Here is a 25,330-nt window from a genome sequence, read left to right as displayed (position 1 = left end):
TGAGGTAGCTGCCTGGCCCAGGAAGCAATTTTAAAAAATAAAAATAAAGTTATTAATAATAAAAAAAATCTGGGTTGGGGATTTAGCTCAGTGGTAGAGCTTGCCTAGGAAGCGCAAGGCCCTGGGTTCGGGTCCCCAGCTCTGGAAAAAAAAAAAAAAAAAAAAAAAAAAAAAAAAAAAATAAAAAAATCTCCCCATCCTGTCCCTGCCCTTTGGCTTACTGAGACAGGCCCAGGCTGGCCTCTAACTTACTGTGTAACAGAGGCTCATCTTGAGCTCTTGAACTGCTTGTCTCCACGTCCCAAGAGCCTGGGTTGCATACAGTGCCTGCCTTCTAAGGAGGAACCTTCCCGACAGCGTCCTTATGAAGCCGTTGCCACAAGTGTTTTTAAGACGAGTTTACCCCACTTTTACCTATCTAGAATACGATCATGCAATTGTGTTTTCTTCATTCTTCAAAGTGGGCTTTAGACTTGCATGGTCAAGGGTCTTCACTCAGACCCCTTCAGAAGTTCTGCAGACCTGTTGTCACTGCTGTCCATTGTTGAGCACTAGAAATGTGGCCAGTTCTCTATCCACCCACCCCCAACGATGTTTTCTGTTGTGAACTAAAGTTCAACACAGATTATAGTATAGTTAGTTTGATAATACAAGGTGTCACTGTGTAGCCCTGGCTTTCCTGAAATTCCTTCATTAGGTCAAGCTGGCCTTAAATTTATAGTGATCCTTCTGCCTTGGCCTCCTTACTGCTGGGACCACAGGTGTGCACCACTGCGCTGCTGCAGTTGATAATAGCTCTAAGTTATCTCTAAGTCCTTGTGTTTGGTGCCCACACCTCCCCTTTCTGCCTCTGGAGCTAAGTGATAAGTCCATGTCTGGGGCAGCACTGGCATCTTCACACGAAGCCCAGCAAACGCTCTGCTGCATTAGAGGCTTTGAGCATCATTTGGAATAAGGGCAGTTCTTCCCTGCTTGGTAGTTCCCAGGACTTGCTCATTCCAGGTAGATGTTGAACTACAGTTGCTCTTTCACCTCTGCCTGTCATTTTTCGGAGTGCACAGTAATGTGGAGCTGCACAGACTGCCTTGCCTGGGCATTTAGAGGAGGGGGATCTACCGAGTCAGTGGCTGTTTGGAACTTGAGACTGAAGGAGCCTTCAGGGCTTATGTGGACACAGAGGGAGGGAGCCAAGGACATCAAGTACATACCTAGATGACTTCCTGCTGAGCACTGCCACTTATCAGAACTTGTACTCCTTGGGGCTGGGCATGTAGCTCATTTGGTAGCATGCTTGCTTACCATGCTTGAGGTCCTGGGTTCCATCCCCAGCACCACATACAATTGGATATGTTGGCTCTGCTATCCCTGTGATTTGAGTACTTGGGACATAAAAGTAGGAGGATAAGACATTTAGCACCATCCCTGGCTACAAGTAAGTTTGAGGCAGCCTGCCTGGTCAGGAACAAAAAACCTAAAAACTTCTACTTCTTGTTTACAAAATATTGTCCTATAAGGATAAATGATAAAGTTATAAATGAAATAAGTGAACAAAGTTAACAAGGCAACTTACCCAGAATAGCAACTAGCATGTGACATTTAATAATAATACCATATGTGGGATGCAAGCTTTGACACCGAAACACCCATTATAATTCAAGTGCTGGGTCCTTCAAGGTTCTATTGGTATGGTCCATTCTAAAATCATGCGAAAGCATGGATGAATAACTCTGGATAGAGCTAAAGAGATCTCTTACATAGTCTAATATTTTCTTTTCTCTCCACTGTCTTATTTATGTTTTTCTGTGTTGGTATATCAGGTCATGCAGGATACTTAATTATTGAGAATTGCTTCTCAGGGGTTGGGGATTTAGCTCAGTGGTAGAGCGCTTGCCTAGGAAGCGCAAGGCCCTGGGTTCGGTCCCCAGCTCGGAAAAAAAAAAAAAAAAAAAAAAAAAAAAAAAAGAATGGCGGGTCCCCCGTTGCCCCCCTTGGGGGGGGGGATTTAGGCTCAGGGGAAAAGCGCTTGCCTAGGAAGGGCAAGGCCCCGGGTTCGGGCCCCAGCCCTGAAAAAAAAAAAACAAAAAAAAAAAAAAAAAAAAAAAGAAGAGAATTGCTTCTCAGGGGAACGTCATTCTTGGGATAATGCTTCAAACACAAAATTTTCAGCATATTAATTCTTTGATGATAGAAAATGTTTAAATGTTAAACATTCCTCCATGTGTTCGCACATTCACTGGTTGTCTACAGAGGCTGAGGAGAGGCCCCTGTAGGGGCCTCTGTCTTGTTCTTTGTTATTTAAATAGAAGCCCCAGTGCAGCACGTTCCTCCTCTTCCCCTGACCCCAACTCCCACATCTTCTTAGTCAGGGTCTCATTATGTAGCCCAGGTTGGCTTAAAACTGCTGTGTAGTAAAAGCTATCCTTGAATTCCTGACTCTCCTGCAGCACCTTCCCGAGGGCTGGGATCACAGGCATGAGCCCCATGACTAGTTTGCGTGAACTAGGGATCAATGCCTAGGCTTCTGTGTGCTAGGCAAGCACTAACTGACTGAACATCCCTTAGCCCAACTCTGCTAATGCTCAAACACAAAGAACTCCTTAAATTTTCCCTTTCGATGTCCAGAAGGCTTAGTAGGTAAAGGTGCTTGTTATACAAGTGTGAAGACCTGAAATTGATCCCTGGAACCCATGTAAACGTGGAAGGAGTGAAGCACACACACACACACACACACACACACACACACACACACACACACACACACACACACCCCAATAATAAATAATATATGAATTTCCCTTTAGAAAGTAGAAGAGAAGTGTGCACACAGTGGGCTAGAGGATGACACAGTGATTAAGAACACGCACTGCTCTTACGGAGAACTCCAGTTCTGTTATCAGTACCCATTTGGAGTGGCTAACAACTGCCTGTGATTCCAGCTCCTCTGGTCTCTAAGTGTACCCTTATACTTATACCCAGACACAGACATTACAGATACATCTAATTAAAAAGAAAATAAATTGTTCTGGCTCCCCCCCCCCCTTGACAAATGTTAGAGTCATCTGGGAAGAGGAATCTCAACTGAGAAAATTCCTTGCCTGAAGGCCAGTCTATAGGGCATTTTCCTGATTAACGTGGGAGGGACTAGTTCATTGTGTGAAATGCCACCTCTGGGCAGGTGGTTCTGGGTTCGATAGAAAGCAACCTAGGAACTGGAGAGATGGCTCAGTGGTTAAAAGCACTGACTGCTCTTCCAGGGGTCCTGAGTTCAAATCCCAGCAACCACATGGTGATTCGCAACCATCTGTAACGGGATCTGATGCCCTCTTCTGGTGTGTCTGAAGACAGCTACAGTGTACTCATACACACAATAAATAAATCTTAAAAAAAAAAAAAAGCAAGCTGAGTAGTTGGAGAGCACTGACTGTTCTTTCAGAGGACCTGGGTTTGATTCCTAGCACCCACACGGTAGCTACAACCATTTGTAACTTAAAAAAAAAAGATTTATGGGGGTTGAGGATTTAGCTCAGTGTTAGAGCACTTGCCTAGGAAGCGCAAGGCCCTGGGTTCGGTCCCCAGCTCCGAAAAAAAAAAAAGATTTATTTATTTATTGTATATAAGTATATATATATATATATACTTATATACATATATATATATACTTATATATAATAAATGTCTTCAGATATATCAGAGGAGTGCATCAGATCCCATTACAGATGGTTGTGAGCTACCATGTGGTTGCTGGGAATTGAATTCAGGATCTCTGGAGGAGCAGTGCTCTTAACCACTGAGCCATCTCTCCAGTCCATGACAGGACTTGTCTGTTACTTTCTTGAGAAAAGGGGACAAGATTTAGTGAAAGTCAGTTCCCAGTCAGTCAGCCTTTGAACACCGACGGCCTCAGTGTGATGACAGCTGTGGTACAGCTGAGGCTCGTTTCAGTTGACATGCCATGTTCTGTCAGGTGTGATGCTCTTTGGGATTGAAGCGGCCCTATCCTTGTACTTTAGTCAAATCAAATTGTAGTTGAGTTTATCTCTGACAGTAAATGTAAACTGTGGCGGCTGTAATCAGACAGTGGTGCTAGCCAGTCGGAGGGATCCACTTTATTCCTGTCAGGGTCACATAGGGTGGAGATGTCAGTGACTGAGCCAGCTGGCCTTATAACGGCTCCTCCAGACTCTCTGTCTATAATCCGGGAGTCAGGGGTGCAGTGGTGTTGTTTACTGTGTTGCATCTTGATTGATTAAACAAAAAACTTACTGATGGCGGGGATATGTCTCGGTTAGTAGAATGCTTGCTTAGTGTGCATGAGGCCCTGGGTTCAGTCACCAGCTCCACATGAACTGAGTGCGATGGGTCAGACCAGTGATCTCAGGGAAGGTGATGACCAGGAGCTCAAGATGACCCTTGACTCTATGTAATGTTGGAGGTCAGACTGGGCTACATAGGACAGTGTCTCAAACACAACAGAAATATCTGAATGTTAAGAAACCTAAAAGAATTACATTTTCAGTTGGTTATGCCAACACCCATATCTATGTAGTAGCATTAGAATGTGACCAAATAAATGTGCCCATGTAGTAGAATGGAATTTTCCAGCATATTTCTTAAGAAGTTATTGGGGGCTGGGCATTGAGGGTGCACAGCTTTAATTCCAGCACTCAGGAGGCATAGGCAAGGGGGATTTCTGTGAGTTCAAGGCCAACCTGGCCTAGAGTGAGTTTCAGGGCAGACAGAGATACACAAAGAAACCATGCCTCTAAAAAACAAAACAAAACAAAACAAAACAAAACAAAAAATAAGTCATTAGGATAACTTTGTTTAAATATGGACAAACATTTGAGCTCTGTGCCCACTATTCATTTTTTTTTTTTTTTTTAATTTTTTTTCGGAGCTGGGGTCCGAACCCAGGGCCTTGCGCTTGTTAGGCAAGCGCTCTACCACTGAGCTAAATCCCCAACCCTTGGTGTTTCCTCTTACAATCCCTCTAGAAGCCCAGTGTAAAACACCTACATCTATTAATATTGTTGAGCACATATTCTATTCTGTCCAAATGCTGGCCAGAATCCCCCTTCACAGTTAAAAATGTGCACTTTTGAAATGTCGCTAGCAAGCCTTAGAGCCTGGAGTCTAGGGACGAAGTCCCTGCTAGCCTCACCTCTTAGTTTAGAGGTTACTCGAGTGAGTACACAGACATTATAGTTTCTAACTGTGTCTGTATGTGTGCCTGTGCATGTGCACAAGCATGTACTTGGTTAGTAGACAGCCTACAAGAAGAACCTGTCTCTCGTTCTACTGTGTGGGTTGGATGGAACCCGGGAGGTTAGGCTTAGTTGCAGCACCCCACCCCCAACCCCCAACTCCATCCCAAGCTGGTCCTATACTGTGTTTTGTTTTGGTATGTGAGAGGATCTGGTTGTTTGTATAGAATAGGGTTTGTTCAGGGCATGGGGAGGGCAGTTAAGAGGTAGTAGGGCAGAGAAAGGCGGGGGTGGTGGTGGTGGTGGTGGTGTAGAAAAATAGAAGAGTAGAGGCCAGCCATGAGCACGTGGAGAAAAGGGGGGAAGGGAATGGGGAGAGAAGGGACAAAGTGGGGGGAAGGGGGAAAGGTGAGGAGGGGCAAGCAGCCCCTTTTGTGGTGTCAGGCACACCTGGCTGTTGTCAGGTAACTGTGGGGTGGAGCTTAGGCAGAATGCCGCCATTCCCCTGTTTTGGTTTAATTAAAAAAGAAAAATTAGAGGCGATGGTGGAGCAGGAATGGGGTCGTTGTTATCTCTGACTACTTCATGCTTGCTTTGAGGCGATGTGTCTCTAGGGAACCTAGAAGTATTTTCTTAAAATAATCCAATGTATGTCTGTTCTGCAGCCTTTGAAATCCAAGGAGAACAAGCCGTGAAGAGTGTGGTAGACACATCAACACCTGCCATTCTTTTTTTTTTTTAAGTTCTTTTTTTTGGAGCTGGGGACCGAACCCAGGGCCTTGCGCATCCTAGGCAAGCGCTCTACCACTGAGCTAAATCCCCAACCCCCTTTTTTTTTTTTTTTTTTTAAAGATTTATTTTCTTCTATGTGTTTGGGTGTTTTGTCTGAGTTGTATGTGTGTGTATCAGGTGTGAGATCCCTTGGCACTGGAGTTTCCTGTGAGCCTCCGCATGGATGCCGGGAGTCAAACCTGGGTCCTCTGGTAAACCAGCTCTTAGGCTACTTTTTCAGTACAGTCAGCTGTTCTATGAGGAGACGATAAATAAAAATGAAACCATTGGTAGTTGGGCTAATAACGTATCTCACAACTTAGGGAAAGGTGTAAATTTGTGGAAATACCCATTAGCCTAGAAAGATACCTAGCAAGGGTCACCGGCCTCTACTTGCTCCTGAGAGGAGAAAGCCGTATGCACACCCGTGGACTTGTTGACTTTCTCTTCCTAAGCGCACATGAGCAGTGTTTACTCGAGCTGCTGCTAGACAGCCGCACCGACATCCTCCGAAGTGGCAGCTTATGCCCAGCAGCACAGTACCCCAGCAACGTTACGGCATGTCATACAGACGCAGTAAGCTAATTAACACTGTTCCTTTTTACCCCTTGCCCTTCGTACCAATTGGCTGATTGACCGAGACAGGCTCTTATTATCCCAGGCTGGTCTCAACTTCACTGTTTAGCTGAGGATGACTTTGAACTTGTAATGCTTCTTTCTCCACCTCCCAGTACTGGGAGTACAGGTGTGCACCACCATTGCTCCGTTTTTTGTGGTGCTGGGGATCTAACCCAGGACTGTGTGCATGCTAGGCAAGCACTCTACCAACTGAGCCACTACCTCAGCACGCCCTTGTCTGTTCTTTTTTTTTTTGGTTCTTTTTTTTCGGAGCTGGGGACCGAACCCAGGGCCTTGCGCTTCCTAGGCAAGCGCTCTACCACTGAGCTAAATCCCCAATCCCTTGTCTGTTCTTAAAGCATGAAATCCACTTGTATCTACCCAGACACTAGCAGCGGTTAATAGACAGATCTAGAGTTCTCCATGCTGTGGTGAGTCATGTTATGGAGACGGCAGGAGGAAGCCAACTGTGTCCTTTTCCTTATCTGTGTCCCAGCAGGCAGCACACACGAGCCCAACTACGCCCTACATGTTTGGAGAGCCCGATAGTGCCCGGCCACACTTGTGACGGGTGAAGTAGCCCTGGAGCGCTCTCCCTCCCACATCAGGAGCGTCCGTCATGCAGTGAGCTCTAGTTACTTTAGAAGCAGATCTGAATTCTCTCTGAAACTGATAAGGCAGGTTGGAAAGAGTAGCAAGGACTGGCTGTCTGATGCTTCCACATAGACAGCTAGGTGCCCACCTCAGATTTACTATCAGACTCATCCCTTTACTATCAGACTGATATTTCCCTTTACCCTGGCTTGAGAGATGCTTACACAAATGAGGAGATGCTGGTGTCATCCCGGTGAAGTGGGGTCCATCCTTCGGTAGAACTCCTGTTTTAAATTAGGGAGGCATGCTGGCACTCAAAAGATTACAAGTTCAAACCGGAGACCATTCTGGCCTATGTGAGACTTTTCTCAAATAAAAAACAAACTCTTGTAGTTTATATATCCGTATCAAAGAAAATAAGCCCAATGGAACACTCTTTCTGTGGCTAGGAAACAAGGTGTCCAGTGACCCACCTGACTGCACACTGTGAAGGGGGAGATGACTTCTTGCCAGTTTTACTCTCCTGGATGTCTGACATGAAAGCACTCTTCCTTAGTTCTTCACCATCCAAACTAATAATGTTAACCAGAACTGACCAGCCTCTTACAAGAGACCTATTGATCTGGGGACAAAGGACAGTCTGCTGTGAAGGACACAGGGATGAGCGTCAAGGTCAGAGCAGCCTGGGTGTGCACAGTGGCCATTGGCAGTGTGTCCTGATGGAGCCTTAGGCTTTTAAATTTTTTATCAGTTTATTTTTTCTAGTGATAAAATAGTCTTACTCACTTAAGGACCCTGTTCAGGTTTAGGTTGTTTGAAGACTTAAAGAATGAATTAATCTAAGAATGCTAATGTCTAAAGCTTATAAGGACCTAATAATTTCATGTAGTTCCTGTGTCACTACATGGGCTCCTGGGTAGCATTAGCAGAAAACCAAAATAGATGCCTAGAATCCGGCAGAAGCCAATCCCCAGGTCTGCGTTAGACCCGTGTAGACAAGAGAGCTGATAGCCCTGCTGTAAAACTCAGCAAAGCCAAAGGGAGAAACTACATGAAGTTACGTTTTCTCCTAATTGTTTGTTGTTTATTGTTTATTGATTGTGTGTGTGTGTGTGTGTGTGTGTGTGTGTGTGTGTGTGTGTGTGTGTACATGCATGCCATGTGTATGGAGGTCAGAGGACAACTTTCATGGGTCAGTTTGCTTCTGCTATGTAGGTCCAAGGTTTAAGATTTAGATCACTGGGCCTGACATAGAGTGCCTTTGTCTACCGAGCCATCTTGTTGACCCTGAAGTAGTGTTCTTTTAGTAGCTATTCTGCAGAAATCCTTCCCGGCTGCATTGTTTGGGTATACTATAAAGATACCATTTATTTTAGGCTTTTAATTTTTTTTTTTCTTGTTTTGTGACAAGGTCTCTGGGCCTGGCCTTGAATTCAGAGACCTGCTTCCCTCTGCCTCCTAGTGCTGGACTTAATGGTGTGCATGCTTTGAAGACATTTTATATAGAAATAGAAAGTACCATATTCTTACTACCAGTAACCTTTGCAAATATATGGTGTTTTAGATATATAAGCTATTGAAGTGTTTCCAATCTTACTTCCTCTCTGGAAATAAACAGAAAGTAACACATCCAGTGTTCTCCTTTGCCATCAGCCCTTGCCAGAAATAAAATCCTCCCACACCTGCTCACCTGTTCTCACTCCACAACACCCAGGCTATTTCTAGGAAAAGGCTGAAATGAAGACTAATGTATTTCCTGCTGTCCGCCATATTTGTACTGTCATAGTGACACTTGGGCCAATTTCTTTTGCCATCTGTTCTCAGCGTGGATAAGTCGAGACTCATAAATCAATAAGCACAGCAAATCTGTGTGTTTTCCTCAGTCCACAGCATACCCCATTCGTCTGCTGTCATAGTCTTCTGATTTTCCTATGATAATGTCCATTGCTATTAAAAGGGAATTTGTGCTGTTTGTATGCATGAAAATGAGATTGAAAAGTCAGCCAGAATTTCTCCATTGCTGCCTTTATTTATTTATTTTAGTTTTTTGAGACAGAGTTTCTTTGTATAGTCCTGACTATCCTAGAAATAGTTTTGTAGGCCACCTTGAACTCACAGAAATCCACTGATCTCTGCCTCCCAAGTGTTGGGATTAAAGGCTGTTGAAGACATTTTTGTTACTGCTCCTTTTCTCTCTTACACACACACACACACACACACACACACACACACACACACATCATCATCATCATCATCTATGTGTACATTTGTAATAGAAATAGGATTTTGCTCTCTGTACTGTTTTGTGAGTCTAAACCTTTCATCTACAGTTCTGTTGGACACATCAGGTGTATCAGAGAGGCCAGATCAAGGACACATTAAAGTCTTCTTCATGAGATGTGTTTCTCTCAGCCATAAAATTGGTCAGTGCTCTGTTGTGCCTTATCCAAATAGAGATGCTGTGCTCACCCCAGTGAAGTGCGGGGCTCTTAATATGCATCCCTTCATAAAATATCTCTCAAGTTTAACAGTTTTATTTGTTCCAATCTTTTTTTTTCTGTGCTGTAGTGATTTGACTAAAGATGAAATTTATTATTTTTTTTTTAAAAAATATTCACTTATTTTTGTGTGTCGTGCCTACATGTATGTGTGTGGGGGCTAGGAGAACGTGTCGGATCCCCTGGAACAGGAGTTATAGACAATGGTGAACTGCCATGTTGTTTTGGTTCTGGGAATTGAACCTAGGTCCTTTGCAAGAGCAGCCCATACTCTTACCCTCTGAGAAAATCCATCAGGTCTCAGTGTGGATTTCATGGCCTGTCATCTCTGATTACACTAAGAAGAGAACTGTTCTGTGGGCGGAGCTCACACCCAGCATTCTATGTATTGTCCTATCACACGCCACGCATATAAATGGATGTGTTTATAGGTTCATCTGGCAAGCAGTTGGCACAAGAGCAAACACAGCTTGGGACAACATACTGTCCTTATGTTGTAAGTCAGCAGCTCTCACCACCTGCCATGGGCTCCGCTTTGAGCATCACTGCTTTAGTGTGGTATCTTTCTCCTCAGCGTGAGGGAGCTTGTGAAGCAGAGACCCGTGCAGGGAGTTCAGTGTGCTCCCTGCACACGGATGGTCAGCAGGAGGAACAAATGAAGTGCAAACTGCTTTCTGAAATTTCCTCACCTTATTCCCATTCCAGACTCTTGGCTTTCTTTTATTTTTTTTAATTTAATTAATTAGTTTTTTATTTAATAAATTACTTATTTTTTGAGATAGACTCTTTTTAATATAGCCGTAGTTATCCTAGATCCACTTGGTAGATCAGGCTGGTCACAAACTTACAAAGATCCACCTGGCTCTCTGCCTCCTGAGTGCTGGGATTAAAGGTGTGTGGCACCATGCCTAGCCTTCTAAGTTTTATTTATTTATTTTTAACTTCTTAAGCTCTGCAGGGTCTTGCTATATAGTCCAGGCTGGCCTGAATTTCTTGCTTCTCTCCTGCCTCAGACTCCTGAGTGTTAGAATCACATGGCCAGCTCAGAAATGTATATCCTCTATAATAAATTTATGTATTTGTGGAAAAAGAAAGTAAATATGAAGTTACAATTCAATACTAGTTCCTTTGTAGATACATTAATGTATATTTTACATAGCAAGTACATGTGTTTATGGGAAGACAAACCTAAGGCCTGAACAGCTGAGGCCCACCAAGACTGCAAGCTGTAGTCAGAATGCTAAAATTGGCTCACGGCAGAGTTCATTTGGCATTGCAGTGGTTTCTCCCCAACCCCCACTCTTTTGGGGGGGGGCGGCTAAGACCATGTGAAAAAAAATCAGATTGGGGCTGTAGAAAGGGTGCTGTGAGTCCAGTGGTTGTCATGCGAGTGTGAGGACCTGAGCTTGGCTCCCCAGCCCTACTATTAAGAGCAGACACAGCACAGTGGCATGTGTTTGCAGTCCCAGCATTGGGCGGGAGAGTCTGATGAGCTCCAGCTCAGTGAAATAAAAAAGGCAGGTCCTAAAAGATAAGGTGGGGAATGATTGAGGAGTCGACTTCTGACCATACACATGTGCAAACACATACACAAACACATACAACACATGTATGTATACAGTGAGGACAGTCAAGTAGGGTAGCCACTCAACACACCGGTTATTTATTTCCCCACCTCAGAGTTCAGAGGGGAAGAGAAGACCCGGAGCAGTCCAGGCAGTGTGGGGGCCTCAGTCTTTGCTTCGTGTATGCTGGTCTTCTTGAGATGAGGCTTCTCTGTGTAGCCCTCACTGTCCTGAACTAGCTCTATAGACCAGATTGGCCTCAAACTCACACTCCGCCTGCCTCAGCGTTGGCTTTTGGCGTGCTGGGACAAGGTGTATGACACCACCACTGGACTTGCTTTCTGTTATTTTTAAAGATTTATTTATTTACTTTATGTATGTGAGTACACTATTGCTGTCCTCAGACACACCAGAAGAGGGCATCAGATCTCATTACAGATGGTTGTGAGCCACCATGTGGTTCCTGGGAATTGAACTCAGGATCTCTGAAGAGCAGCCATGCTCTTAACTGCTGAGCCATCTCTCCAGACCCAGGACTTGCTTTCTGTTTTAAAGTGATCCATCCTTTGTGGAAACCCAAATAGCTTCAACCCGTAGACTCTTTTTTTTTTTTTTCCAACCCGTAGACTCTTATATTTGTGCATTTGCCCGTTGAAGACTACCTGTCTTGTGCTTAAACAGCAACAAAGGCCATTATTTGAAGTTACAGGTTTCATTCTAAATAAAATTTGGTCAGTCTCTATGGGTTAGGAGGTATCTCAAATTGTATCTGGTGAGACCTAGTATGATGTGACAGACATCTGTCACAGAGCCTCTGGTCAAAGCCCAAGGGGATATGGCCTCCAAACTAATTCCCTGGGTGCTGATTAGGAAGCCTGAATAAAAAAATGCAAGGAGTGGTTCAGAATGTGGGTCCTGAGCACAGAAACCAGCCATCAGTGTGATCCTCCCTTCGCACCTGATGTGTGGTTCTCCTGGGGGAGGCCTGCAGTGAGTGGAGCCTTCTTAGTGCAGTTTTGGGTTCTAATCATTGATGGATACTGTTCTTCTGCCCCCATTACTAAGCTTTCTATGAACACCGTCTTTTTAAAAGATACTTTGTGCGGCTGGAAAGATGGCCCAGCCGTTAGGAACACTGGTTGCTCTTCCAGAGTCCTGGGTTCAATTTCCAGCACCCATTTGGGAGCTTAGAACTCCCACGTGGAGTCTGTAACTCCAGTTCCAGGGGATCCCCCTCACACAAATGCAGGCAAAACACCAATGCCCATAAAATAAAAAAATAAATCATTAAAAAAACCCTTTGTATATGTGTGTTTGTATATATGTTCATGTGTGTGTAATGCATGTGTCATGGCTCCTGTGTGGAGGCCAGAGGGCAGTCTTAACTGTTGGTCCTTATGCAGGTAGGTTTCTACCTTGTTTGAGACAGGCTCTTTCATTTCCTGTGTCCTCCAGGCTAGCTGGCCCACAAGTCTGGGGACGTTCCTGTCTCTGCTTCCCTTCTCATGGTAGGAGTGCTAAGTTTCCGGGACTTGACACCCACATCGAGCTTCACCTGCATCCTAGGGTCTGAGCTCAGCTTGGATTCAAGCACATTACACCCCGGGCCATCTCCCCACTCATCTCCTCCTCCTCCTCACCTTCCTCCCCCCTTTTCCCTCCTGCTCCTCCCCTGTCTTCTTTTAATTTGAGACAGGCCTTGTTTTGTAATTCTGGCTATCCTGATACTCTGTATACGGTCCATGCTGGCCTTGAACTTGTGGCAGTCTTCTGCCTCTGCCATCAGAGTGCTGGAGTTACAAGTGTACCACCATGTGCAGTTTCCCTAGGAACTCTTGGTCCTTGTTCCCACGAACAGAAAAGACTGCTGTTTGTGTTACACCATACTGAAGTGTTACATGGGTCAGCAAGATGGTTCAGCAGGTAAAGGCATTTGCTACCAAGCCTGAGGAACTGAGTCCCATCTTAGGACCTGCATGGTAGAGGTAAAGAATCCATTCTTGTCCTCTGACCTCCACATAAGCATCTCCACAAGAACTTTGCCACATAAATACATAAGCATAGTATGCTTTCTTTTTTATTAAAAATGTGTAAGTTTATTTATGTGTATGAACTTTGTCTGCATGTATGTCTATGTATCACATGCATGCCTGAGGCTCACACAGGTCAGAGAGGGCACCAGATTCCTGAGCCACTGTGTGGGTGCTGGAAACAAAACCTGGTCCTCCACTGAGCCAACTTGGCAGCTATTCATTCATTCATTCATTTTTATTTTTTTAAAGATTTATTTATTTTATGTATGTAAGTTTACTGTTGATCTCTTCAGACACACCGGAAGAGGGCATTGGATACCATCACAGATGGTTGTGAGCCACCATGTGATTGCTGGGAATCAAACTCAGGACCTCTGGAAGAGTGGTCAGTGCTCTTAGCCGCTGAGCCATCTCTTCAGCCCTACTCCTTATGCAGCTTTTGCTGGCCTGGAACTTGCTATGTAGACCAGGCTTGCTTGAATTCCCAGAGCTCTGCCACTTTAGTGCTGGGATGATAGGCGGGCCCCACCGTACCTGGCTGATTATTTGCATGTATTTATCCTGTATCATTGCTAGACAAATCGTTTGTAACTCAGAAACGAAGTTGAAAGCAGCGTTAAGAAGATGCATTTTGTCTGAGAGGGTAAGATTCTCTCTCTCTCTCTCTCTTTCTCTCTCTCTCTCTCTCACATACACACACACACACACACACACACACACACACACACTCAGCACACTTAAAGAAGATGTGGGACTGCATGGTTGAAATTAAGAGTACTTGGACTGGAGAGATGGCTCAGTGGTTAAGAGCACCGACTGTTCTTCCAGAGGTCCTGAGTTCAAATCCCAGCACCCACATGGTGGCTTACAACCATCTGTAATGAGATCTGATGCCCTCTTCTGGTGTGTCTGAAGACAGCGACAGTGTACTTATATATAATAGATAAATAAATCTTAAAAAAATTATTTAAAAAAAAGAAATTAAGAGTACTTGCTGCCTGCTCTGACAGGGGTCCCGTATTTGGTTCCTAGCACCCTCATGGCTTACATTCTGCATAACTCCAGTTCCAGGAATCCAGCACCCTTTCCTTGCTTCCGTAGGCACCCACCCAGGTGGTGCACAGACATGTATGGCTCAGCAGTTAAGGGCACTTGCTGCTCTTGCAGACTTGGATTTGATTTCTATCACCCACATGACAGCTAATAACTGGCTGTACCTCTAGTTTGATGGGGTCTAAGCCCTCTTCTTTCCTCCAGACTCACCAGGCATGCACATGCTACCCATACATACATGCAGTCAAAGCACATACACACATTAAAACCTTGACATATGGGCTGGAGAGATGGCTTAGTGGTTAAGAGCACTGACTGCTCTTCCAGAGGTTCTGAGTTCAAATCCCAGCAACCACATGGTGGCTCACAGCCATCTGTAATGAGATCTGATGCCCTCTTCTGGTGTGTCTGAAGACAGCTACACTTATATATAAGAAATAAATCTTTAAAAAAACAAAACAAAACAAAAAAAACCTTGACATATGTAAGTCTTTCATTTACGATCTGGAGAGGTGGGCTGGAGACATGGCTCAGTGGTTAAGAGCACCGACTGTTCTTCCAGAGGTCCTGAGTTCAAATCCCAGGACCCACATGGTGGCTCACAACCATCTGTAATGGGATCTGATGCCCTCTTCTGGTGTGTCTGAAGACAACTACAGTGTACTCATATACAAAATAAATAAATAAATCTAAAAAAAAAAAAAGATCTGGAGAGGTGGGGTCTGGGATCTCCGTCTGGAGAGGTGGCTCAGTGGTTCAGAGCAGTTACTGCTCTTGCAGAAGACAAGGTTTGGTTCCCACACCCTCATGATAGCTCACAGCCATCTGTAACTCCAGTTCCATGGGGCCAGATATCTCTTGGCCTGGCCTACATGTGGTACACAGACAAATGTATGGACAAACACACAAAATAAAAATAAATCCTTTTAAAAAAGACATTTTTTTGTATACTTTACTCTTACTAATTTATGAAACTTAGAAAACTTAAATAATTTAATTGTTCTTATCACAGATGTGCATGTCTGCATATGTGGAGATTAAAGGACAAACTTTGAGAGCCCTCTCCTTTCACGTTGGACTTTGGGGATCAATCAGATTGTCAGCCTTGGTGGCAGGTGCTTTTATCTACTGAGTCATTTTGCTGACCTGTAACTGATAAAACTTTTAGAAACATGAAATTATGCTTCCAGATAAGACCACATAAATTGATTCTTTCTCTGCTCACAGATGGGACAGGGCCAGTAGCTAAGCAGATACTGATAGTGAAGCTTACCAGTCATGAGTCAGTGTGTACTTTCCAATGTTCAAAGGAGAATGCTTACACTTGGGCTGGTAGTACCAGTATTTTGTGGCAATGTTTAATGCGTCAATTTCACAAGAAGTTTCTGGGTTTTTCCTAGATTTGCAAAGAAGGGAATTGTGTTCTTTCGGTGGCTTCTCCTGGAGTGTTTCGCTCATTGTCCCCCTCCCCCCCAACAGCATTAAGTCTCAGATAGGAAAGGTACATTTAATTTTAGCTAGTCAGTTAGTTTTCCTGAACATTTGTTCTTTGCTGTCTGAAGTGACAGATGAATCTGAATTCTAAGGGGAAGTCTTTCAATTGAGAAGAACTAGCCAGAGAAGTGATGGTCTCCAGGCAGCTCTCATTCGGCACAGCCGTGAGTAGAAACGGAGACAGGCCTAAACCCATGGCCTGAAGCAGACAGTGCTTCTGTTTCTTAGAAGTCCTTAGTGGGGTGCCATAGTCATAAGGGATCTTGACTGAGTCATGCTCTTGCCTAACACAGCCCAGCAGTCAGCACGCATGGGTGTAGATGCACGCAGTGCCCCTGACTTGAAAATCATCTATACGTGGTACTCACTCTGGGTTCCTTGTTCAAGTTAGAGCCTGACCGCAGACACTGGGGCAAGGCCAGGTCTCAAAGAGAAGTGCAGGGCTGGAGTGCATTTGCAAGGGCGTCTACTCATATCCAGTGATCTTCTGTTTTGCTCTGGTTGAGGGGGAAATGTGTCTGCTGCAGGGTAGCACTGTTTGTCCTTTGCTCATTCAATATCTGTCAAATAGTGGCACTTAATAGTGTCAGGTTCTCTGGAACTTAGAGATGTGTTTGGGGTTCAGAGTGGGCTAAATTATAAGATGTAACGATAGAATGTGAGATGGTTTTGGATGCTCTTTTGCAGTAATATAGTCAGTGCTGTCGAGTGATTGATTGCCTTGTGCTCTGCATCAGGATTTAGAAACCTTCCGAGCAGCTCCTTCAGTGCTGGAGACATACAGATGGACAGAGCGGGACGTTATCCTTGAAGACTTTATAATCGTACAAATCCTCCGGCAGCTAACAGTTATCTCTGTGTGCGTGTTCAGCATGTGATTAGTATGTCTCCTGTGTGAGAGTCTGAGGAGGGAAAGGTTTCACTGAGGTGTTGTGTATCTCTTGTGGGGAAGCCGTCTCATCATGTGGGATGGCAGGAGCTAGCCTTACAGGCACTGTCTCAGGTGGTCACTACAGACCAGAGTTTCCAACCTCAGCACCGTGGTTGACATTTGGGCCAGATAGTTCTTGGTTGTAGGGCTGGCCTGTACATTATGAAGTTTCCTAAGTTGATGGTCTCTGTCTGTTACCTGCTGGTAGCGCCTCTGTACTTGGGATAACCAGAAATGGCTTTTCTAGGCCTGGCCCACTCCTTTCTTCTATAGGCTCTACTCTTCCCCCAGACAGCAGGTGGCCCTTTGTATAGACAGTGATCACAGCAATACCCCAGGCCTGGCTTATGCATCAGCTCTTGGGCTCTTTTTTTTTTTTTTTAAATAAGAATTATTTATTTATTATAAGTATACTGTAGCTATGTTCAGACACACCAGAAGAGGGCATCGGATCCCATTACAGATGGTTTTGAGCCACCATGTGGTTGCTGGGAATTGAACTCAGAACCTCTGGAAGAGCAGTCAGTGTCCCTAACATATACATATATAATGCATATGCCATAAACACACTCTTCATGGTATATAATTTGCATTGTATGTGCATGTGTGTGTAATATTTCCCCTTCCTTTTGAAAAAAATTGTTTATTTTTTTCAGCCCCATTTTACATTTAAAGAAGTAGAGTGAGGTGTGGTGACGCACACTCTAATCTCAGCACATGGGAGTGGAGGCAGGAGGGCAGATCTCTGAGTTTGAGGGCAGCCTCATCTATATGGTGAGTTCCAGGCCAGCCCTGGCTCAAAACAGTAACAAGGATGTAAGTCCTCACCAGAGTCTTCAGAACCCCATGGTCTCTACAGTTTAGCCCTTTCTCATTCTTAGAAACACTGTTGAATTTCCTTTTTTTTCTTCCTTTTTCCTTGCTGTCTCATCATGTTCTGCACAAACCCCTAAGTAACAGAGAGTGGGGTTTGTGTATTTTTGAGGTTTCGTTGTATAAGCAGTCTGCCATGTGACATTTGGGGTTTCTGGCTTCTTGTGTTAAGAACCTTCCATGTTGTGCACTTGTGTTATTTTTGCTGCTGCGTGCCTCTCTGTCTGCATGACTGAGGACAGTGTGTCTGAGCTCGTCAGCAGTGGGGCTGTGACTCTCCTGACTGCATGCACATGTGTTTCTGTGGAAAATCATTTAGGAGTAGTCAACAGCTGCGTGCTGCTGGCTGAGCAGTGAGCCTTAAGATAAAAGAACCAACCCTGGGGCACAGGCCTTCAATCTCAGCTACTGAGGGGGAGAGGCTGGAGGACTGCAAATTCAAGGGTTGCAGAATAGGTTCAAGGCTAGCCTAGACAACTAAGTGAAATCTCCCCCGCCCCCGCCATCATCATCGTTATCGTCGTCGTCCTCGTCGTCATTGTCGTCGTCATCGTCGTCGTCAAATTATTTTATTGCAAAGTCCTCTCAGGCAGCCCAGGCTAGTTGTGAACTTGCTGTATAGCCAAGGCTGACTTTAAATTCCTGATTCTCCTGCCCCCATCTCTCAAATACAAGAATTACACATACGTCCCATTTATGCCAGGTTTCAAGGCCCTGTCTCCAAATAAAAGTGTATAAAAAGGGTTTGGGGGTACAGCTTGGTGCAGATTGCTGGTCTGGCAAGTGTGAGGCTCTAGGTTCCATCCTCAGTTCCTGAGCACTAGGTAGAAGACTCTCACCTTGGATCCTGTGATTGTGTGTCACTCTCTAAGGAAAAAGGAGTCTTTGCAGCTGCAGTAGGCATTAGGTACAATCAGGCAGGCGCACTTACAAGAGAGGCAGAGGGAGACTCCCTTCCCAGATAACTGAGACAGAGATTGAAGGAGTACAGCCACCAGCCCAGGAATGCTGGCTGGAAAGGAAAGCTACAAGAGGTAAGAAAGAGACTCTGTTGGAGATGCTGGCAGAGCTGTAGATGTTAGCCCCAGGAGAGTGATCTGGGATGCTAACCTGCAAACTGTTTAAGATCTGTTGTCTTAAACATCTGTGCTGACTTGTTAGAGCAGCTACAAGAAATCAGTGAGGTGCATTTTCTTCCTTTTTAAGCTTTTGTTTGTTTGTTTGTTTGTTTTTTTTTTTTTTTTTTCGGAGCTGGGGACCGAACCCAGGGCCTTCAGGGCCATGCGCTTCCTAGGCAAGCGCTCTACCACTGAGCTAAATCCCCAACCCCCTTTTTAAGCTTTTATAACAGGGTTTTCATATGCCTGGCCTGGAACTTGGCTATGTAGAACAGACTGGCCTTGAACTTCCAGAGATCCACTTGTCTTCCGCCTCCCAAGGGCTTTATCTTTTATGTTTCATCAGTAGGACAGTTCACTAAACAATTCTGCAAAAGTCATACAAATCATTGTTGTGTTAGGTTTTTGGGACAATGACTCAGTGAACAGACCAAGTTGTTCTGGGACTTCAGGCGCACGTCTCCATGCCTGATTTAAACTTACTTGATATGTATCTGTCCTTACTGTTTTGGCAAAAATATCCTTTCTTCAAATGGGCTGTTCTTTATTTCTTTTCCTCCACACCACTGCTCTGCTAAGGATCTTGCTCTAGCTGAGTGCTCTCTTCGTTGAGCTAGACTCCTACTCCTGCACTAGTTTTTTTCCCGAAGAAATATGCAAATAATCAGTAAGCCCGTGAAAAGATGTTGAACATCATTAGTGACCAGAGAAATGTAGATCAAGCCACGGGAGATCCTAGAGCACGGACTAGCATGGCTCTGGTGAGAAGAGGTGGAGAGAGCAGAGTTAGGTGCTGTGTGGAAAAGTTGGGATCCTCACACACTGAATGCAGTGTGAAATGGGGCAGCCATCTGCGATGACAGGCTATGGGTCGTCCCGTGGATGGCATGGTCAGCCCTAGTCTTAGGGTTATAACATGGTGAATGAAAGCATGTCTACACCACCTGCAGATGGATGGTCATGGCAGCTTCTTCATTAGTGCTACTGTGGCCATCTACTGCTGAAGGTAAACAGACATGGGTCTGTACAGGGTGCTAATGGAGACCTGCCGTGAAATGTCAGGAACAAACGACTATAGGGATTTAAGCAGGCTGTTCCAGAGCTGGATCATTTGGAAAATGGGGTGTGATTGTATTAAGTGCATGGTTTCTTGTGGGGAGAGGCGGTGACAGTGGTCTACATTGGGAGTTACAGTGGGGCTTTGGTAAAGAAGGTCCACACAAGGACTCTGAGGTAGACTGTGAACTCTTAGCCCCTTACGAACTTTCTGTTCCTGATTCAGGGCAGTAGAGGCCCTGTCTTCCTCTTGTACATGGTAGCCTTTGCATTGCGGTGAAGCAGCTCCATCATCTCATTTTCTGTAGGCCACGCACCCCCACTTCTCTAAACATTTCTCCTGCGACATATTCTCCACGTTAGTTGGGTCATCCCCTTTCACATACTCTCTGTAGTTTCTTTCTTTTTTTTTTTTTTCCGGAGCTGAGGACCGAACCCAGGGCCTTGCGCTTGCTAGGCAAGCGCTCTACCACTGAGCTAAATCCCCAACCCCCTCTCTGTAGTTTCTTAAGAGCATCTTAAAGTATGGTGCTTGAAAGTAAACAAGAGGGGCTGGAGAGATGGCTCAGCGGTTAAGAGCACTGACTGCTCTTCCAGAGGTCCTGAGTTCAATTCCCAGCAACCACGTGGTGGCTCACAACCATCTGTAAAGAGATCCGATGCCCTCTTCTGGTGTGTGTGAAGACAGACTGTGCTCTTCTTAACAGCTGAGCTATCTCTCTAGCCTCTAAGGTGGAACAGATGCTGGTTAGGTGAAGGCCCTTTTGGAGACTAGGAGCTGATGAGAGTGAATTTGAATGAACACGTGTCTAAGTGTGTGTGGGGCCATGCAGCTTAAGGGCTGGGTTCAGTAGATTTAGTGATCCACCCTGAGTTTCGGCTTCCCCATTAGAGATGGGATGCTACCCTTCCAATCATTCATCTGATTCATGGGCCTTTTTGGTCTTCTTTGAACTTCCCAAATACTTTCCCATAGCAGGAACAATGGTAGAAGAATCAGCAAAATGGATTAAGAAGTCAATTTGTGAAGGTTCAAAACCTAAAACTACTTAAAACCTCAGCGAGGCTGTAAGTCCACCAGTTGACCTTTGAAATAATGGACGGTTCACCTGATGAGCTGACTTGGTTAATGTGCCACAGTGGGGCACAGTACATAAAATAATGGGGCTGGTCTCTCTGGTTAGAACCATCATTTCTTTCCAGAGACTCGAGAACTCTAGTGTTCTAATGGTTCACAGCACACAGTGTCTGTGGCGTGTTTTTTCTTTTCTTTTCTTTTTCGGAGCTGGGGACTGAACCCAGGGCCTTGTGCTTGCTAGGCAAGCGCTCTACCACTGAGCTAAATCCCCAACCCGTGGCGTGTTTTTTCATTTTCCTTCCTACCCTTCCTCCCAAGCAGGAGCTAAGTCAGCCCATGGAGCGGATGGGGAGTAGAGCAGTTCCTATGGTGCTGGAGACGACTCTGTCTTGTGTCTCCTAGACTTGCAGTTTATCCATTTCTGTTACTGGTGCTTGACTACGAGATATTTAGAAATTTTATTTTGATTAAAGAAATCAACTCTAATCATGACTTTAAAAAAATGTCACCACTCCTTTAAAAAAGACTGTGTGTCTGTGACTGTGTGTGTGCATATCTCTGTGCATATCTCTGTGTGTATCTCTGTGTGTGTATGCTTGTGTGTGTGGCTGTGTGTGTGTGTGTGTGTGTGTGTGTGATTGTACATGCATACCATGCATGCAGTTGCCCATGGAGGCCAGAGAGAGTTAGATCCCCTGGCAGTGGAGTTTCAGGCAAGTGTGAGTTATCTGATGGGGATGCTGGCTGCCATACCTGGGTTTTCACCGAAAGCAGTAACCACTCTTTCCTGCTGAGCCAACTCCGCAGCCCAGCTTGTTTATGTTTTGACGGAGTCTTATGTAACTAGACTGGCCACACTCTCACTATGTGGCCTCCTCCTGTACCCCAGTGCTGGGCTCCTGACTTTAACTACTGAATCTTGGTCAAATCAGACTTTCCCACAATATTTTTCTATTGTCTATTATTCTATTTCTATTTTTCTATTGTCTAATATTCCCACAATATTTTCCCAGAATATTTTTCTCCCTTCTATTAGATCCTTCAGAATAACTGTTATCTTAGTTTTAAAATCCATACTCAAATATAATAATAAAATTGCGTTAAAGCCGAGAGTTCCTTTGGAAGTTCCTTCCTTAGCTGGGTGACTGTAGCATTTACTGCTAAAGTACTCGCTGACCATTATGACTAAGGGTGACAGGGAGCTTCCCTTTTCTTTAAGTAGCCTTCCCTGTTTAAAAAAGAAAAATATTAATTTTCTAATGACATTTTTGTCAGGAGCAGTTACTGAGAGCAGTGGTTTTATATAAGGACCTGAGACAAGTCCTTCAGTATTCCTAAGTATGAGAATAGAGGGCCCCTGAAGCTGATTTACTAAAACCGGAAGGTTGAAAGCTGTAGGAAATGGCTTTGGGCCATGACCTTCAAACTGGAGGATCTGAGAGTGGACGGGCTGCAGGAGAGGGCGCCGAGTAAGGAAGGCATGGGCAGCTCTGGACGATGCCAAGCCTTGTAACGAGCCACTGCCACTGAAGTGCATCCACCATGCGAGGCTGGATTCATTATAACTTCATTTTGTGATTTCTTACACAGTTCGTCTCCTGAATATACAGTCCACTTGTGTACACTTTTACTTCTGTGCACTGTTCATCTACTCAGGGGATCAGAAGTAACTAGTAAAAAATTCAATACAGGCATTCTAAACTCAGGAATCAAAAAGCAATTGAGTATCATTAAATCCAGCAATTTATTCTTATTAGAAATCTACAGCATTAAAAAAGGAAAAAATTAAATCTAGAACATTGTTTCTGAAATACATGGTTAAGAATGAAAGAATCTTTAGTTAACTCCAACTATAAATAAATATATATATAAGATAGTTGACATAAATAATAACAATATAAGCTCAAAATGTAATATTTAATATAAGAATAAGTATAATAAAGCTATACAATCTGTTGTATATTTATGTAAAAATTCTATGGGGCTGGAGAGGTGGCTCAGTAGTTAAGAGCACTGACTGCTCTTCCAGAGGTCCTGAGCTCAATTCCCAGCAACCACATGGTGGCTCACCTCTGTCTGCCTCTGCAGATTTATACTAGTAAGCTAGAGACTGGGCCAGCGCTGGGAAAAGGTAGAAGGCAGAGGCTTGGAGAAAAGCAAAGACATTTCTACATTCTGGATGTTTGTACCACGTTCCCTCCTCCCTCTTTCCCTTCCTTTGGACTGGCCTTGCACTCACCGTCCCGCCCGGGTCTCCACTGGGTGCTGAGATTATTGGCCAGTACCGCTGGCTGTTTTGGGGACTCTGGTCTCTGGTTATGTATGCATGCATGTTTACATGTGTATGTACATTTGGTGCTAAGGATTTTACCAAAGCAGCTAAGCATGAGTTCTACTGTGAGGCATCATTCTTGGTGCTCTGTTCTGGAGTTTGAAAGGAGCAAACAGAAAAGCCTGCATCTCCATCAGTGAAGAACTAAGTTTACAATTCAAGTGTTCAGTTTGGTTCAAATGGGATGGAAATACATGTATATATACATACATATACACACATACACATCTACTTATCAATTTGTCCATCTGTCTGTCTATATTTGAAACTGGGTTTCTCTGTGTAGCCTTGGCTGTCCTGAAACTCACTCTGTAGACCAGGCTGGCCTCAAACTCAGAAGAGATCTGTCTGCCCCTGCCTCTGTTCCCTCTGTCCTCACTGCTCCCACTGCCCCTGCTGCTCCTGCTGCCCCTGCTGCTCCTGCTGCCCCCTCTGCCTCTGCCTCCTGAATGCAGGGATTAAATGTGTGTGCTACTACTGCCTGGATAGAATGGAAATAAGTTGGTTTGGGTTTTTTTTTTTTGTTTGTTTGTTTTTTTGTTTTTTTGGAGCTGAGGACTAAACCCAGGGCCTTGCGTTTGCTAGGCAAGCGCTCTACCACTGAGCTAAATCCCCAACCCCTGGAAATAAGTTTTGATGTGACTATTTTTACTTTTAGAATTATTTTTGATTTGTTTTTCTTTATGTGTTGTTTATGTTGTATGTGTTGGGGGCAGAGGTTGACATCAAGTGTCTTCTTTGACTGCTTTCAACTTTATACATTGAGATGGGGTCTCCTAGCTGAACCCAGAACTGTCTATTTCGGTAGTCTAGGTAGCCGGCCTGCCCCATCATGGCTCTGCATTTGCTTCCCAAGCGCTCTAGGATACAGGTGTCAGCCACCTCTCCTAGTGTTTATGAGGAAGGTGGGGCCCTGTCTCTGGTTCTCACACGGATAGGGTACGCACTTACCCACTGAGCTGTTACCTTAGCCTCTTGTTTCGCTCTTTTGAAAAGGGTGCCACTCTGTAGCCCAGACTGTGGATCTTAAGAAATTCCTGAGAGCTAGAATTGAAGGTGGGAGTCACCTACCCAGCACTGTGCATTCTTTGTAGTCCACTGAGCATGTTTGCTCCAGTAACGTCTCTGGGAAGGCAGTGCATAACCACTTCTCTATTATTTTTTGTAGATTTTAACATTTGAGACCAAAAACCCAACGGAATTAGCAGAACGTTTGCGCTCTGTTTGTGGGAACCAGAGCAATGCCTATGCCCGCCTGCTGGAATACCGCCTGAACGCCTTGCGTGGACTGTGGAATGCCCAGCGCCAGCTGGCCCTGGAGGAGCAACACGAAAGGGAAGGCTCAGGTGATGAAGAGACCTTGGCCCTGCTCAAGCGGCAGGGCTTGCTGCAGCAACCCGAACAAGCGCCCTTCACGTCCCGGGTGGGCCTCCTGTTGGTCTTCCCCCTCATTCAGTCCCAGAGTAGAACAGACCCTTCCCTCTGTAACATAACTGCTGAGGTGCTACTAAACTGCCTGCGAGACTGTCAGCCTCTGAGCCTGACCAAGGAGCCTGCTGACTGTCTCAGTGGGATAGAAACCTTGCTGTGCTCTTGGCTAGAGGAGACCTCGGACACAGGCCGACACATCCCCCACAAGCAGAAGGAGAATGCTGCTGCTGCCCTGGTGGCGTTGGCGTGTGCCAGGTAAGGAAGACGATACAACACGCCGCCTGGCGACCCTGTACTTGCCCCAGGTGTAGTTCATGGTACCCAGCATGCACTTCTGTCTCAGTGTTGCATGTCACAGCTGCGGTCATACATGTGATGGGTCCAGGTTTTGGTGTGCTGCTTTGCTGTGATGACAGCCCAGAGTAGCAGCCTTGCCGCAGCTGATGGCTCTCGGGTGGCCCCTCTTCAGCGTCAGCAGAGGGTGCTATATCTACATTTCCTTAAGGAGAGGCAAAATGGTGTTAGAGCCGTTCATTTGGGTTTGTTTGTTTGTTTGTTTTTTTAATGTTTGTCAATAAAGGATGTCAACAAGTTACAAGATTGAATTCTCACCTGGTCACAAGACTAAGTGTATTTCTGGACTCCCATTTTATATATTCTTAAACTTTACCTTTATTATGT

The 25,330-nt window shown here is 44.9% G+C and overlaps 1 protein-coding gene across 2 annotated transcripts in view; it reads left to right on the top strand.

Moving 5' to 3' along the window:
• Hectd4 (HECT domain E3 ubiquitin protein ligase 4) overlaps nucleotides 1-25,330 on the top strand; it is a 150,667-nt gene that overhangs the window by 8,434 nt on the left and 116,903 nt on the right. For both annotated transcript variants that reach the window (XM_032886787.1, XM_032886788.1), the window contains exon 2: nucleotides 24,387-24,904. In XM_032886787.1, coding sequence (XP_032742678.1) covers nucleotides 24,387-24,904 — 518 coding nt within the window. The remainder of the gene's footprint in view (nucleotides 1-24,386; nucleotides 24,905-25,330) is intronic.

This window comes from Rattus rattus, chromosome 16 (genome assembly GCF_011064425.1).
Source record: "Rattus rattus isolate New Zealand chromosome 16, Rrattus_CSIRO_v1, whole genome shotgun sequence".
NCBI classification, from domain to species: Eukaryota; Metazoa; Chordata; class Mammalia; order Rodentia; family Muridae; genus Rattus; species Rattus rattus.
The sequence above is the reverse complement of the archived record's forward strand: the minus strand, read 5'-3'. Positions and strand labels throughout refer to the sequence as shown.